At 39.2% G+C, this 13545-nt stretch overlaps 1 protein-coding gene across 13 annotated transcripts in view; it reads right to left on the minus strand.

Moving 5' to 3' along the window:
- Positions 1-13425, minus strand: part of CCDC170 (coiled-coil domain containing 170) — a 35598-nt gene extending 22173 nt beyond the window's left edge. For 3 of the 13 annotated variants that reach the window (XR_015772302.1, XM_088053763.1, XM_088053756.1), the window contains exons 1-5: positions 13275-13425; positions 13055-13189; positions 9611-9659; positions 6137-6268; positions 2946-3202 (exon numbers count right to left, since the gene is read on the minus strand). Coding sequence is in view for 12 of the 13 variants with exons in the window: in XM_088053763.1 (XP_087909889.1) it covers positions 2946-3202; positions 6137-6268; positions 9611-9646 (425 nt within the window). In the remaining variant the exon portion in view is untranslated. Of the gene's footprint in view, positions 1-2945; positions 3203-6136; positions 6269-6606; positions 7730-9610; positions 9660-13054; positions 13190-13274 lie in introns of those variants that run through there. The other 10 variants (XM_088053759.1, XM_088053757.1, XM_088053765.1 and 7 more) reach the window with 10 other exon arrangements.
- Between the last annotated feature and the right edge of the window lie 120 nt (positions 13426-13545).

Raw genomic sequence — 13545 nt, forward strand, 5'->3', positions numbered from 1 at the left:
AAGATATGAAGAAAAGGGAGTCAGTAATTTCATCACTCAACAGGTGCCTACCATGCAATGCATATCCCACATGAAACATGTTGTCAGCCTTAAGAGCAGGCGTCAGTTTGTAAGCGTTCTACAAGAACAACCAACCAAATAAAATACCAGTGAATTTAACTCATTAGTAGAAATGTCTTTACATTCCTTCCCTTGCCAGGGACAAAGATGGGTCCAGCAAACAAGAACCACACAGTCTGATTCAGTAGGAAATACAGAAAAAAATCTTGCTCATGATGCTGAAACTCATATCACTTATGGAAAACTACAGAGAAACAGGTTAGCAAAACCAGCCAACCAAACAGAGCTCAAAACAACTACTAGTGTAATCCAAATGTCAACTCCAGTGCCTCTCAGGAACACCCACAAGTGAGGTACTTAGGGGTAGAGTTCAAGACATGGTAGATTGGTAGTGGTAAATTTGCAAGACAAGCAATTGAGCTTCCATTTGAAAAGCAAAGTTCTTTCTAAAGAAACTTCTTCCCTCTATAATAAATCAAGACCTGACAGGTAATCAAATGCATGTCTAGAGCAAATATTTTATTGAAACTCATTTGCTTATCCGAGCATAGCACTATTCTCAGTTTTCAAGGTGGGCACAGTCATTGCTGGACTCATTCTTTTCCATTTCTGACTTCTTCCTCTCTAGGCTGGCAATCAAACAGAGCATCGTAACCAAAGAGCTGCATGAAACTCCAACAGGAGATGCACAGTGAGCGCAAACACAGTACATTGAATGCTTATAAATCAATAAGCAAAACAGTCTATGAAAAGATATAACACATGACCTTAGGAGGGAGATCAACACAGCTGCTGAAAATGCTGCAAAGTGAAAGAGAGTGGCATAATAACGGAGAAGAATGGTAAACATTCATTATTGCTTTGGACATTGTGCTGCACAGCACACACCACAAGCCAAAAGAGCTCTGCCTTCTGCAGAACACAAGCACCCTCACAGCTTCCTCACCTCTGGGCACCTTCCTTTCCTCTGTAGCCCAAACAAAACTGAACCATGAGATGATTGCTAAACTGTTGTTGTGAGGACGGATATGTCAGAAGTGAAAATGTTTTAGGCTCAGACATGCCATATATGCATACCTATATGTCAGAATATTACATAAGATTGACCACCAACCCCACAACTGCTCTGTGGCTCTAAAAAATTGAGGTATCCACTCACAAAACCATGCCTGCTGCTAAAAATAACGAATCTGAAGTACAAAGCACTCACTTGATAACTTTACGAATAATCTAATTACCTGCAGTAGGGCCGTAAAGGTGTGAGCACCTAGAAAATAGGCAGTCAGGTACAAAAAAGTAGAACACATCTTTTTCACAGTTTTGCTAGCTCTTCAGAACTAATGAGCAAAGAGAAGGGAAGGAGAAAAAAGAAGAAAAAAAGCTTTTGACAGTTCACACTTTAAAAATACCATGGCAATAGACATGTCGAGTAGAAAAGCACCAATTTCAATAGGAGAGCTGCACATCCTGGAAGCGAATCATAGAAGTCACCAAACATTTCTTACTATATCCCCAAGGTATAGAATGTAAATATGCACTTCGTGTGTGCTGGCTTGCTCTTCTCCCTTTCATTAGTGGTTTTCAGTGAAAATCTTTTTTGCACACCTAATTAGGACTAGTCATGCACCAAGTACTACCAGGGTGGCCAGACTAAGTGACTGAAATTCACTGAGTCAACACACTGGTTAGTGTAAAGTGACATGTGTTAGCTCAGGACAACAAAAAGCTTTGGAAGCAAATACTGCACGTTCACCAGCAATCCAACATGTTTGTTCCTTCCAAATGAGCAGACTCACTATCCCTGTATCTCTTCTCTTTTCCCAGAAGTCCAGTGGCACTGGACTCCAGGTGCGCAGTAAAGCAGAGCTGGGATTCATAGAGGTGGAAATAGAGCTTTTTATTTTGCTCACTTCTCTCTTGGATCAGTTCCCTGGTCTTGATCACCACACATCAACACAAACAGAACAGATTACACAAGTGCTGTATGCCAAAGAGAGCAGCCAGCACTGCTCTGGGAGTGACAGCAGAGATTAATGCCCATAAAAATGATTGTACCACTACAATGACAGGCGAGTATGAAACACAGTTTTTCAGAAGTTTTCTCCCAGTGAGTCAGGCAAGCAAGTAGGATACAAGCTTTTTCTTCCTTTTACTTCTTCTTTTCTTTTTTTCCTACCAGAAGTAGCACTTTAAAGAATCTTAACAGCCATTATGTAAGACTGAACTCTGCAGGCAGGGCTTCTGGCAAATCAGCTGTTAATAAACAAGTGCACTGGAATTGTTTTCTCCAAGTTTTAAAATTACTTAATTATTTACTTTTAATGCATAAAACCTGGCAGAGCTGTGCAAAATACTGATTTGAGAAATAAAAGTGTCTGGTAAACACTCACTTCTCTCTTGACTAGACAGTATTGACAGAGTCACAAATATTGGTCTGATAATGGACAGAAAAACCCATTATAAAAGTCTAGGTGTCTATTAATATGACTGACACTGATTTTGGAATTTAAAAGTTCGGAATATTTTCACACCAATCAATTTTGCTACAAGTCTCCATCCTACAGACCCAAAACATGAGCGATTAGATAGAGCTGACAGATCAGTGCTCTGATACACTGTGCTAAGAACAGTACAGTTAAAGGATACTATCCTTTATAGTTTAATGCATTTTACCTTCAAAGTACAAAACATTCAAACCTCTATGAATGGACTAACAACTCAAAACAAAATTCAAATTTTAACACCTTCCACACACTCAGGCACTGTAACAGAATTCAGAACTGCAAAAAATGTCTATCCACCAACTTATTTTTTCTGTATTGACAACTATACCATTCCATCATACCCCCAGAAAAAGTTTTTTTCTTATCTCACATGACTCTTACTTAAGTTTGGTACTTTTCTCATGAAGCTCATCCTTCAGCTCCAAATTTTCCTTATATGCCACCTGAGCTGTCAGCTCAGCCTGGTTTTTAGAAGTGGCGAGCACACACAGCTCTTCCTCCATCTCCTGGATTCGTGTTTGCAAAGACAGGAGGCGAGACATCAGTCTAGCATTGTTTTCCTTATAACTTTCAGCTTCAGCCTTCAGTTCTTGAAAAGAAGCTTCTTTAGAGATGATGCTCGACCTGAGTTTAAGAAGCTATAGATGGAAAAGGAGAAAATCAATGAAGAATAGTTTTCCCAGCCTGAAATAACATGCCTCTTCTACAAGCTTAGTAATGTGACAACACATTTCTATCACTACAAGACTGAGTAGAGGGACACGACTTTACTTTTGTGTGACTAGAAAAAAGCAATGGAAGACGTTCGTAAAAACAAAAGCTATTGTTGCAATACAACTTTTCAAGATACATCTTACAGGAAGGTAAGTTTATTTCCTAATTCAGAATTTAGGAGAACTCTAACTTAAGTTCTGCTGCACAACCTTAACTCATGTCTCCTATGTATCTGGATTACAGCCAAGTTATTAACACCACTATTCCTTCTTTTTTGTCTGCTATATGCCTGCTTCCAAATTTGGTGCTCAGTTCCACATATAATCTAGAACTGCATGGAGTTGTAAAGTGTCCTTCTGTATGAAAGTGGAGCTTTTCAATGGTTTGAGGCATATCCAGAAGCAAGTACATTTTTGAAGGACTATGTGGTAGGCACCCTCTTCTCATCTTATGCAAATAGTTATTTTTGGGTATGATAATCCAATTAAATATAGCTCTATTTACACAGAAACAGCAATAGAGCCTTTTAAGGAAGGGTAGGAGGAGGAAAATCACCCTCATATATTAAAGACCTCTTACAGGGATGATGCTAGAGTTTTCCGAGAGTTCATGGAGTTCACTAAATTTTCCTCTCTCTTTTTATTAAAAACACCATTTTCCATTGAACCATTTCTGCTAGAAGCTGCAGTCTCTCTCTAGGAGACTGTGCTTGAGGGAGACTCACCAGGCAAACAAAATTTTCTTTTTTTTCTGTTATTAGGAAAGGAAATTATTAACTGTAATTTAAAGTGGACATTTTTGTCTCAAGAAACATTAAGGCATGTTTCAGCTTTCCTGACAATTCCAATTAAAAGCAGCAAGATGCAATCTGAAGGACTTCTGTCCTATCACATAAAATTAACTGGCAAATAATTAAGCCAAATTAACTGCTCTTTATGATGAGTGATGGAACTTCTACATTGTGGCAAACATTTTAAGGCAAAAATATTTAAGACATTAACCTGCAATCCAGGACAATGGGAAATTCACATCTCTGTTGGAGTCCTTCAGTATGACCAAACCCAAGATACTCAGAGAAATTTGAGAGGCTGGTGAGCCACCAGAACAGCAACTACCTTGGAAAAGGTAGGTCCTGCTTCTCCTCTTTCCAGTCACACACGCCTGTCCTCTCTCTCACACCACCTCTGTGTTTGTCTGATTCCCTCACAAACAACTTAAATAACAACTGATAGAAAATAGTTCACTTTTTCTCTCGCAGAGGAGAAAGAGAATCACAGAACAAAGGCTAATGCTGAGAAATCAAGGACAAGGATCACCCTTGAAGCAGCAGCACAGCGGCCAGGAAGCTTATGCTTCACGTGCAAGCGCTGCTTTATCAGACACTCGAGAGCAGCACTGAGTTTGAGAAAAGCTGCTTGGCTTTCTTTCTTTCTTTCTTGGTTCATGGGCTTCATTCCCATACTCCACCCTCCTTTTTGTGCTAGAAGAAGCACTTACATGGCTACAAGGTGAAATAAGATTGGGAAACTGATCTGGTTAAAAAGCAACTTAGAAGGAGAGGAACTATTTTTCAGTTGCATCCACACAACAATGCACCGTAAAAACTACACAAGCACAAGGGGTGGGGCAGTGTGGGGAAGGAAATGAGCAGCTGAAGGAACAATAGCATTGCTTTGCTTGGCAGCTGGACCAAGCTATGGTATCTTAGAGTGTTCATAACCTTAAAATTTCTCTGTGGTTCAACTCCCCATGTGGTATTTTTTTGTCTCTCCATTGTCTTTGTGGTCAGTTCCAACAGCAGAAAAAGCAAGAATAATTCCATACTGTGAGTTTTACAGAGCACTCAGCAGAACAAGGCTCTGACCTTAGCTGGGTCATGAAGGGCTTTATTAACAAGAGCATGAACAGCTGCTTTTTTGACTATGCTTTTGCAAGCACTGTCTTGAAAAATCTATAAATCAGTCAGACTTTCTGGCAATAAAGCCATTCAACATTTCCAGTAATAAATTCTTTTGTTTGAGAACATTAGATTCTGTATGGCTTCTTAAAATTTAAATTTAAAGCACCAGTTCTGGATAAATGTTAAATGTAGGAGAACCCTGCAGTAACTTCAGGACCAACTGATCAAATTAGACATCAGCCAATGGACACTTATGCCTGTAGTTCTGTATGTAAACAAATGCAAGCATTACATGTCTTTTAGAGGCAAACTTTACTCCACTTTAAAACTGACCAAACCCACATTGATAACTTCAATCAAATCAACTTTAACCAGTTATATGTTAAAAAAAATTACTTGTGAAAATATCACAAATCTAAAAATTATCCTGTAATAAATCCTCTCATGAGAAACACCATCTACACAGCAGGAAGAGTAGAAAAGTATGTGTATGTGTTCTTCAGCCTCTCTAGCTACAATCAACTCATTAGCACAAACACAATTTCACTGGTGATGAAAGCAGAGCAAATTTAGGGAGCTATAACTTGAATTAAAGGGAGAAGTAAGTAAAGATGAGCAGCTAGATCTTAATTCACTAGCAAGAAGAGGAGGATAGCTATCTAAATGTTTATACAACCACAATTTAATTAATTTTCAGGTTTAATATAAAAATATTGCACTTAGATAATGATGACAGAAAGATACACTGCTTCAAATCTTCCAAATACAAATTTATATCAGTTCTTGATCACAGAATGAAGCAAAGTAAAAATCACACAGACATTCTAAAAACAAAACCCCCAAAGTTCTGTAGCAAAAGCAAGTTTTGGACTTTCTGCAAGCTTTCTATTCTCTACATAAGGTGACTGCAAAATATCCTCACGTTTGGAGAAGGATTTGAAATTATTTTTAGATGTACCTCTGACTGGGCACAGTCATACTTCACTGAAAGTGCTGCAAGTTCACTTTGAGCAGTTTCAGCTGCAGCTCGATAGTGATTCATCTGCTCTCTAGAGACAGGAATATCCAAAAGAATGTGATCATGAGATTCCTGTGAAGACAAGATGAAGACAAAACCATTAGACACCACATTTTTTTAACACTTTTGCTTCAGTGCTTTTTTGTTTGATTAAGCTGCTCAAGGACATTACTCCAAATGTTCCACAGTATTATTCCCAGAGTAACACACACTTACTGAAAAATAGGTTAAACAGTCACTTTTCTACAAGTCTCCACTTTCATCTCCAAGTTCAGCCACCAACACAAGTGCTAAGGTAAGACAGTCCCCCTCAACAATCCCATGACCTCCCACTGTTTTCAGCCCTGGCTATTTCCAGCAGCTTCTATATATTTAGTAACATTCAAAAGGTCCCTTTTTTACAAACTTACCCAGTCACTCTTTCAACCTGTGTAAGCTTTAACCGAAAGGGAGTCCCTCAGGTGTCTCCTATGCAAAGAATCACTTTGGTTTTTAGTCTTCAGTTATACTGCACATCCCCTCATTTTTCCTTCAGAAGAAATGTTGAAAAAAGGCAATGGCTATCCATCTTCTCTGTGCCACTCACGATTTTTCAGATTTCTATCATATCTCACCTCCACAGTGTCTCTATCAGGCTGAAGAGCCCATACCTATTCAGACACTTCTGTCTGCTCCTCCAAGTCACTTTTTGGCTTGCCATTTGCTTTTTTACTTCTAACCTTTCAAGGTTAGAGGTCCTGCTGAACTCACTTGGACACAACTTCAGCTTCCTGACTGATGCTTTTTCATCCCCAGCCATCACCATAATGACTTCCTTTCATTCTTTTTCAAGTCCTGATTCCATGACAAGCACTGCCTCTGTCTTTCTAGTACAGTCTCCTTCACACCACTTGTACAACCCTTTTAGCTGTGCCCTTTAGATTCTATAGTAAGCTTTCTCCTTTTTGTGGTGTTCTGCTCTTCTACAGTAGAGCAGGAATGTGCTGGATTTCTTGGCCTTTATTACTTAAGTCTTTCAAGATGAAAATTCAGACCTGAAGTCTTGGTAGAGTTTCACTAGACAGAGCTTTTTTTTTTGCTTTCTTTTTTTTCCCCCAATCAATAGTAACTAAAAATGATGAAATGCAACCTCTTCAGAACAGACCTAAGTTTAGGTTATGCTGGGAGCACACATGGCAGAGAACTGAACATGAGATTTGTACTCCATCAGCTCTCACACAGGACTGAAACAAAACTGCAACCCTGGTACATTTGGGTATGAATTACAAAATTACAGATAATGACTGGTGTTGGAAAAAGGTATTGCGATGGACACATAGACATCTTCTCTTCATGTTTTTCTATATCAGCATCAATTTCCAGGCTGAGATCAATTACAAGTTCAGCCCCTACCCATTCCAAATAGGAGAAAAATAAAAACCTGAGGAGCTTTCCAACTAGGTGAACATGTAGTAAAATAAGCATTTACTATGCAACACATAAAGAAATCCCTGAGGAATAAGGAAAAACTAGTAGTTTAGACTGCAGCAGAAGATAAATCACCTTGGATTAGTTGCTGTAATACAACCAACTCTAATCTTTGTTCCCTGTGCTAGTTGACACTAGATTAGACCCATCGAGTTTAATTGCATTCATCTCCTTCAAAGACACTCAGCTGTGCTCTTCCACAAAGGAGTGGCCACTCTCATCAAGCCAGACTGACAGATGCAGAAAACTCACAGCCACATAGAACACAGCACATAATCTTGAAGATAAAAGGGCTGCTAATTTTCTCAACACTTTATCACTGTTCTGAGGGAGTGAAGGAAAGTATGTGCCATCTCCTCGCTGCTTTTGTCTTACTTTTTCTTCACTCTGCTTGTTTCACATGTACAACCACATGAAATTCTTTAATGTAGACAGCATTTTTCTCATTCTGTAATACACCAGGGCTCCAAAACCATGGATGGAGATTGCAAACAATAACACTGGGTATGCTCATTATGTATGTTATTACGTTTGTAGTACTGCATGATTGCAGATTTTTTCCTTTTCTTCCCTAAAAAAAACACAATTTATGACTTCACAGAAAGAAGGAGTACATCTCAAAACTGGTGAAATAAATACATTTCAGAGCATAGCTCAAGAAAAGAAGCCCCTATTCAGCAGCAACAATCACTGTAACAGCTTTAGAGCTGAAACTTCCAAAATCTATGTTTTTCATACATATTAGATTTTTAAATGATGAGCACTTTAAAGATGCAGCTACACATCCAGAGGATTTAAAAGAAGTTTAAATGAAGCCAGGTGCCAAAGTCAATGGGAATTACTGTTCGACTCATCTACAGTCTTTGTGAGATTTACAGAGGCTGATCTCTGCATCCTCCAGTGCCTTAGTAAATATAAAACTAATCATGGTGGTACCACGCTAGGAAAGTTGGTATTATCATCATACTTTTAGCAGGAAACATGCATGCTCTAAAATTAGTATTTTTTTATGTTTCTGTGGGTTGCCATCAGCCAGTCTCAAGTCTGATCTTTAATCAGACAACTCAATTAAATTGGCATGACTTTACTATAGGGGTAGAATTTGTAATGCAGATGTGGCACTCTTCAATTTATGGAAAAAAACAGATTTTTAATGTTTCATAAGTATTATGTAATCTATACTGATTTTTGTTAGGAAAATAGAATTAATAAAGTGTTAAAAGAATTAGAGAGAGTAGACAGAAGAAGTCTTAGTACATTAACGCTCAATCAGCTCTAAATAACCTAGGTTTTGTGTGTTTCTCCCACTCACATTATTAATTTTTTTGATCTCTTTCCTCTTACCTGCAAGAAAATGAAGCTTTCATATAACTTCATATGCTAAACAGAAGCTAAGCCTGTATTTACAGTAGTTAAGAGCAGTATCTCCTTGGACCTTCAGTTTTATTAGTAATCGGTGTTCTTTAGAAGATCAACAATATATGATTTTTGTTATTGTTTACCATTTTTGTTTTGATGTTTTTACAAAATAACTGCCTTTATCTCCCTGGAATCCAGCCCTTACTTGGAAAACTTCATTTGATTCAGAAACAACAAAACTACATAACATTCAGTGGTTTTATACCTATCCATGTACTTTGAAATCAGCCGACTGTTAAAGTCACTCACTCCCATTCTGCTTTTGGCAGCTTCTCTTTTATTTCCTGTTGTGTTTCTTATTTCAGTGCTGCCAAATGCCACTATCACTGCCATTGCCTGCACACAGCCCAGACCCCTTTCCCAAAACATAAAATTTTAAAATATCTTTTTTGAAACAGAAAGCCCGCAGCAGACATTTCAGCACCCATCACCACCCTGACTTGTCAGTGCACTGCCACAGACTCTACTCAGGGCAGGGATTTCTTCTTCCCATTCCCAAAGTACCTAAAGACATTGGGGTTGACATACCAAAAACGATGACTCACAAACCTTTGTTGACTTCATTCTTCCTTTGCTTCTACAGAACAAATGGGGGGAAGAGGGAAGAAAGGTTGAAAATTAAATAGTTTTGTAATACAATGGCACATGACATTATTTTTTCACGGATATGCTTTTCTGAACTGTATCATAGGTTACCATCAGCAAAGCTGGGCATGAAAGCAGAACACCATGGGAAAGTTTCTCTAGTAGCCTAGGAGCTGTGACAGTCTCCACAGTATTCAAACATACATCTAACCAGAACAGGCACCTTCACGTTGACTTGTCCAGGATACATGCACTACTACACAGTCAGCCTTCACGCAATGATCGCTTCCTTCACCATGGCTTTTCAGGTGCTCCACATTTTTATTTCACCTCTCCTTTTGTCCTGCATCTCTTCTACACTGATATCTTTAAAGAGGATCCGAGTGATAACACAGGGTCTATCTTAACTGAAATACATATTTTTTTCCCCCCTCGGAGGTTAAGGTAACCAGCGGGCCCCTTTTACCTCTATGTTTGTACAGGACTTGGTACAGTGGTTGGACTCAGTGGGCTGTTCAATGATTTTTATAAATCCTAGTGTGATAAATGTTCATATTCTGAAATCAAGCAAAATGAGATATCCCAAATCTGCAGTGTTTTTTCTTAAGACAAATTCAATATTCATGAGTGTATATGTGTGTGAAATTGCTCTACCTTCTGAAAATACAATGCAGCAGCAGAGTTGATGTTGATGATGATGATTATTATCATTAATTATTATTATTTACTGCAACCAGAAAGAAGATGACATCCAGCATGAAATACTTAGCGGAAAGAATGGGTAGCTGAAAAATTTTCACACTTGGCTACCGCAGATTTTTCTTGGTAGCAGCAGCCAGCCAACATCACTTCAGAAAACCACAACGGCTACACACAACAATGAGCATGAGAAGGTTCAGACACTATTCCACAGTGACACAGATTTTGTTAACTCATACAAAAACAGACTAAAATGGATCACGTAATTGATGAGGTTGGAAAGGACTTCAGAGAACATCAAGTCCAACCAATGACCAAACACCACCATGTCAAACAGACCATGGCACTGTCATCTCCAGTCACTCCTTAAACATCTCCAGGGATAGTGACTCCATCACCTCCCTGGGCAGTCCATTCCCGTATCTAACCATCCTTTCTGTAAATATGTTCCTCCTAATGCCCAACCTATAACTTCCGTTGGCAGAGGTTAAGACGGTGCCCTCTTGTCCTGACACTGGTTAGCTGGAATAGGCTGACTCCTCAACTAGAGTCACATCAGGGGGTGGGAAAAAAAGGGTTCACAAATTAGCCATCTTGTGTGTATATTTTGGGCCTTCTTTATAGATAATACTTTTCCCAGTTTGCCTATCAGGGATCAAAAAGTGTACTGATAATTACATATTGACATAAATCAAAATTTGCAAGTAATATTTCACAACTATTTCAGTTCTGTCACTTGCTCTTGCACATTGTAAAGTGCCAGAAACACACAGTAGTTTGGTTTTTTTTATTGTTATACATCTATGGAGTTTTTCTGCATTAGTATAATGTTCCAGAAACATGTAAAACTAACTTAAGTGTTCTCAGCAGCTCAAATAAATTACCAAAGATATTTTCTAAATTCCTTTCAGAAGGGTACTGCTCAGCTCTACCCTCCTCCCTTTGCAGTAATCATTGAAAGGTATTACTGAAGAGATAAAAATCTCTCCTGCTGTTCATCTGCTGAACAGGCCAATTTCAAGCTTGATTAATGGGCCCAAATCAAAGCTTCATTACAAGCAAAGTTTCAGTGTTACCTACTGCTATTATTACAAGAAGCAGTTAAAGCATTTTCATCTTTTGTTTTTCTCTTAGGATGAGGTGACTTTGCATCTAAATATAATAAATGCATTTAATGTGATGAAAGACAACAGTCATCAGGAGGCAATTAGAGAGACACATCACCTCTCTAAACATTACTTAACATGCTTTCTGGTTGACTTCATCCTTTGTCTGTATGGACAAATTAAGGAATTTGGAATTCCCCTGACACTTTCTCTCACAGCTTTTTCAAAATGATTAACAAGGAGCTGCTGTATTTATTCCCTAAACAATAAAAAGGGTAATTGCTAAGACATAATTAAGTGCTTATGCAGGGATTTGTGCAAACAATTCGTTCTAGTGTTTTTACTTTGTCAGTGGTAAATAGAGTTAAATAACTTCTGTAACAGAACTACTTAAATAGTAGATTTAAAAAACAGACCATCATGCAATGCCAACAGCTGCAGTTTTCCTACAACGCCTACTATACTTTAGCGCAGCCAACGGAATGCAAATATTCTAGAAATACTTTACTATATTGGTATATACACAACTAAAAACTTATTAGTGCTGTAGTTTGATTTACCAGTTGTAACTTACATTTTATAAACATGTAATTTCCAGCATGTTTTTGAGCCCCAAAATCAACACTCACAAACTATTTGACTTCAGGTTGGTTAAAATGTGGAGCAGGTTGCTGTCAACTCTGTCACTAAGCAGTGCTAGCAAAAAGTTTGTAATTGGGTCATAACAGTTGTATTTAATATAATGGCCGTTGTTTTTGCCACCACAAACTACCAAAATTCCGTATTTTTTTGTCTCAGAACAATATAGCTTCATTACAGAATTGATGTTAATTATTCAGGAGATAATAATCTGTTCACACAAATAAATTGTTTATCCTTTGGAACACAAAGCTTTTACAAGGTTCGTATTATAACTCTAGTACAAGAGTTTGATCCTTCTAAGCAATATCCCCTACTGTCTCCCTTAAATTCACATCAAAGCCAGCAAACCAGTTTCAAAGGAGGAAGAGATCCAAAGAAGAAATTCTTAGATAACTATAAATTCTTGATCTGTGCAAAGCTACTCCCTTCTGCAGTACTTAGTAAGAACAATCTTTCTGGCCTTGAACTTGTAAAGATAAGCTATAATGATCAGCTGAAGTTCATGGGGCTTCAATTGCACCACGCACAGACCACCGGGTACAGCTCTGCACCTGCAGGAGTTCTGTTTTGGGGTTGGGGTTTTTTGTTTGCTTTGGAGTTTTGGTTGGTTGGTTTTTATTTTGTCTGGCTGGTTTTTTGGGGAATTTTTTTTTTTTTGGGGGGGGTGGGGTGGTGTTTAAAGGCGACATTAAATTGAGTATTGCAAAGATGACTTACAAAGGGGGGTATTACAAAATATATACAAAATTGAGTATTACAAAGATGACACAGCCAGCCTGTGTCAGCCCCTACAGCAACACCGACAGAAGCGGGGGAAGGAAAGGGGGCATATTTCCAAAGTCAAGACTTTATTCCGTAATAGGGGAACTGCCAAAAAAGCCCCAAGACCTAAGCAAACCAATCCCCTAGCCCTTCCCGCCTTGCCCCGTCCCTGGGTTACCGCGGTTCGGCCGCGCCGCTGCCGCCGCCAGGCCTGGAGCCGCTGAGGGCCGCAGCCGCGCCCCTGGCAACGCGTCCCGGGGAGGGACGGGACGGAGAGAGGGCCCTGCCGGGCAAGGGGGACGCTCCTCGGTGCCTGCAAGTGAGCAGTAGTCACAAGGGGAAGCTCACAGAAACGCCGGGGTTTGTTGTCTCTGTTTTCACTTGAAATAATCATTTACCTGAGAAAATTCACCTCAAAACACAGTCAGAAGAGGCGAGCGGAGCAGGTGGCACTTGAGAAGCGGCTCCTATTACCCAGAGAGGCTTTTCTTCCCCCGCCAGAGCCTACCAAAGGAGCACCCCCGCCAAAGCAGCCTTCCTTGATGGCTGCTGAACTGCCTCCAGGTGAAAGAGCACCTCCTCCTCTTCCTCCTCACCTTTCATCCAACTAAAGTGGATAAATATGGGAAGAGAGGAACCGAAGGTTGTATACGGTAAAAGAAAGTTAGA

The sequence above is a fragment of the Pseudopodoces humilis genome, chromosome 3 (genome assembly GCF_049639895.1).
Source record: "Pseudopodoces humilis isolate 2021_Gansu_Grassland_sample_001 chromosome 3, ASM4963989v1, whole genome shotgun sequence".
NCBI lineage: Eukaryota > Metazoa > Chordata > Aves > Passeriformes > Paridae > Pseudopodoces > Pseudopodoces humilis.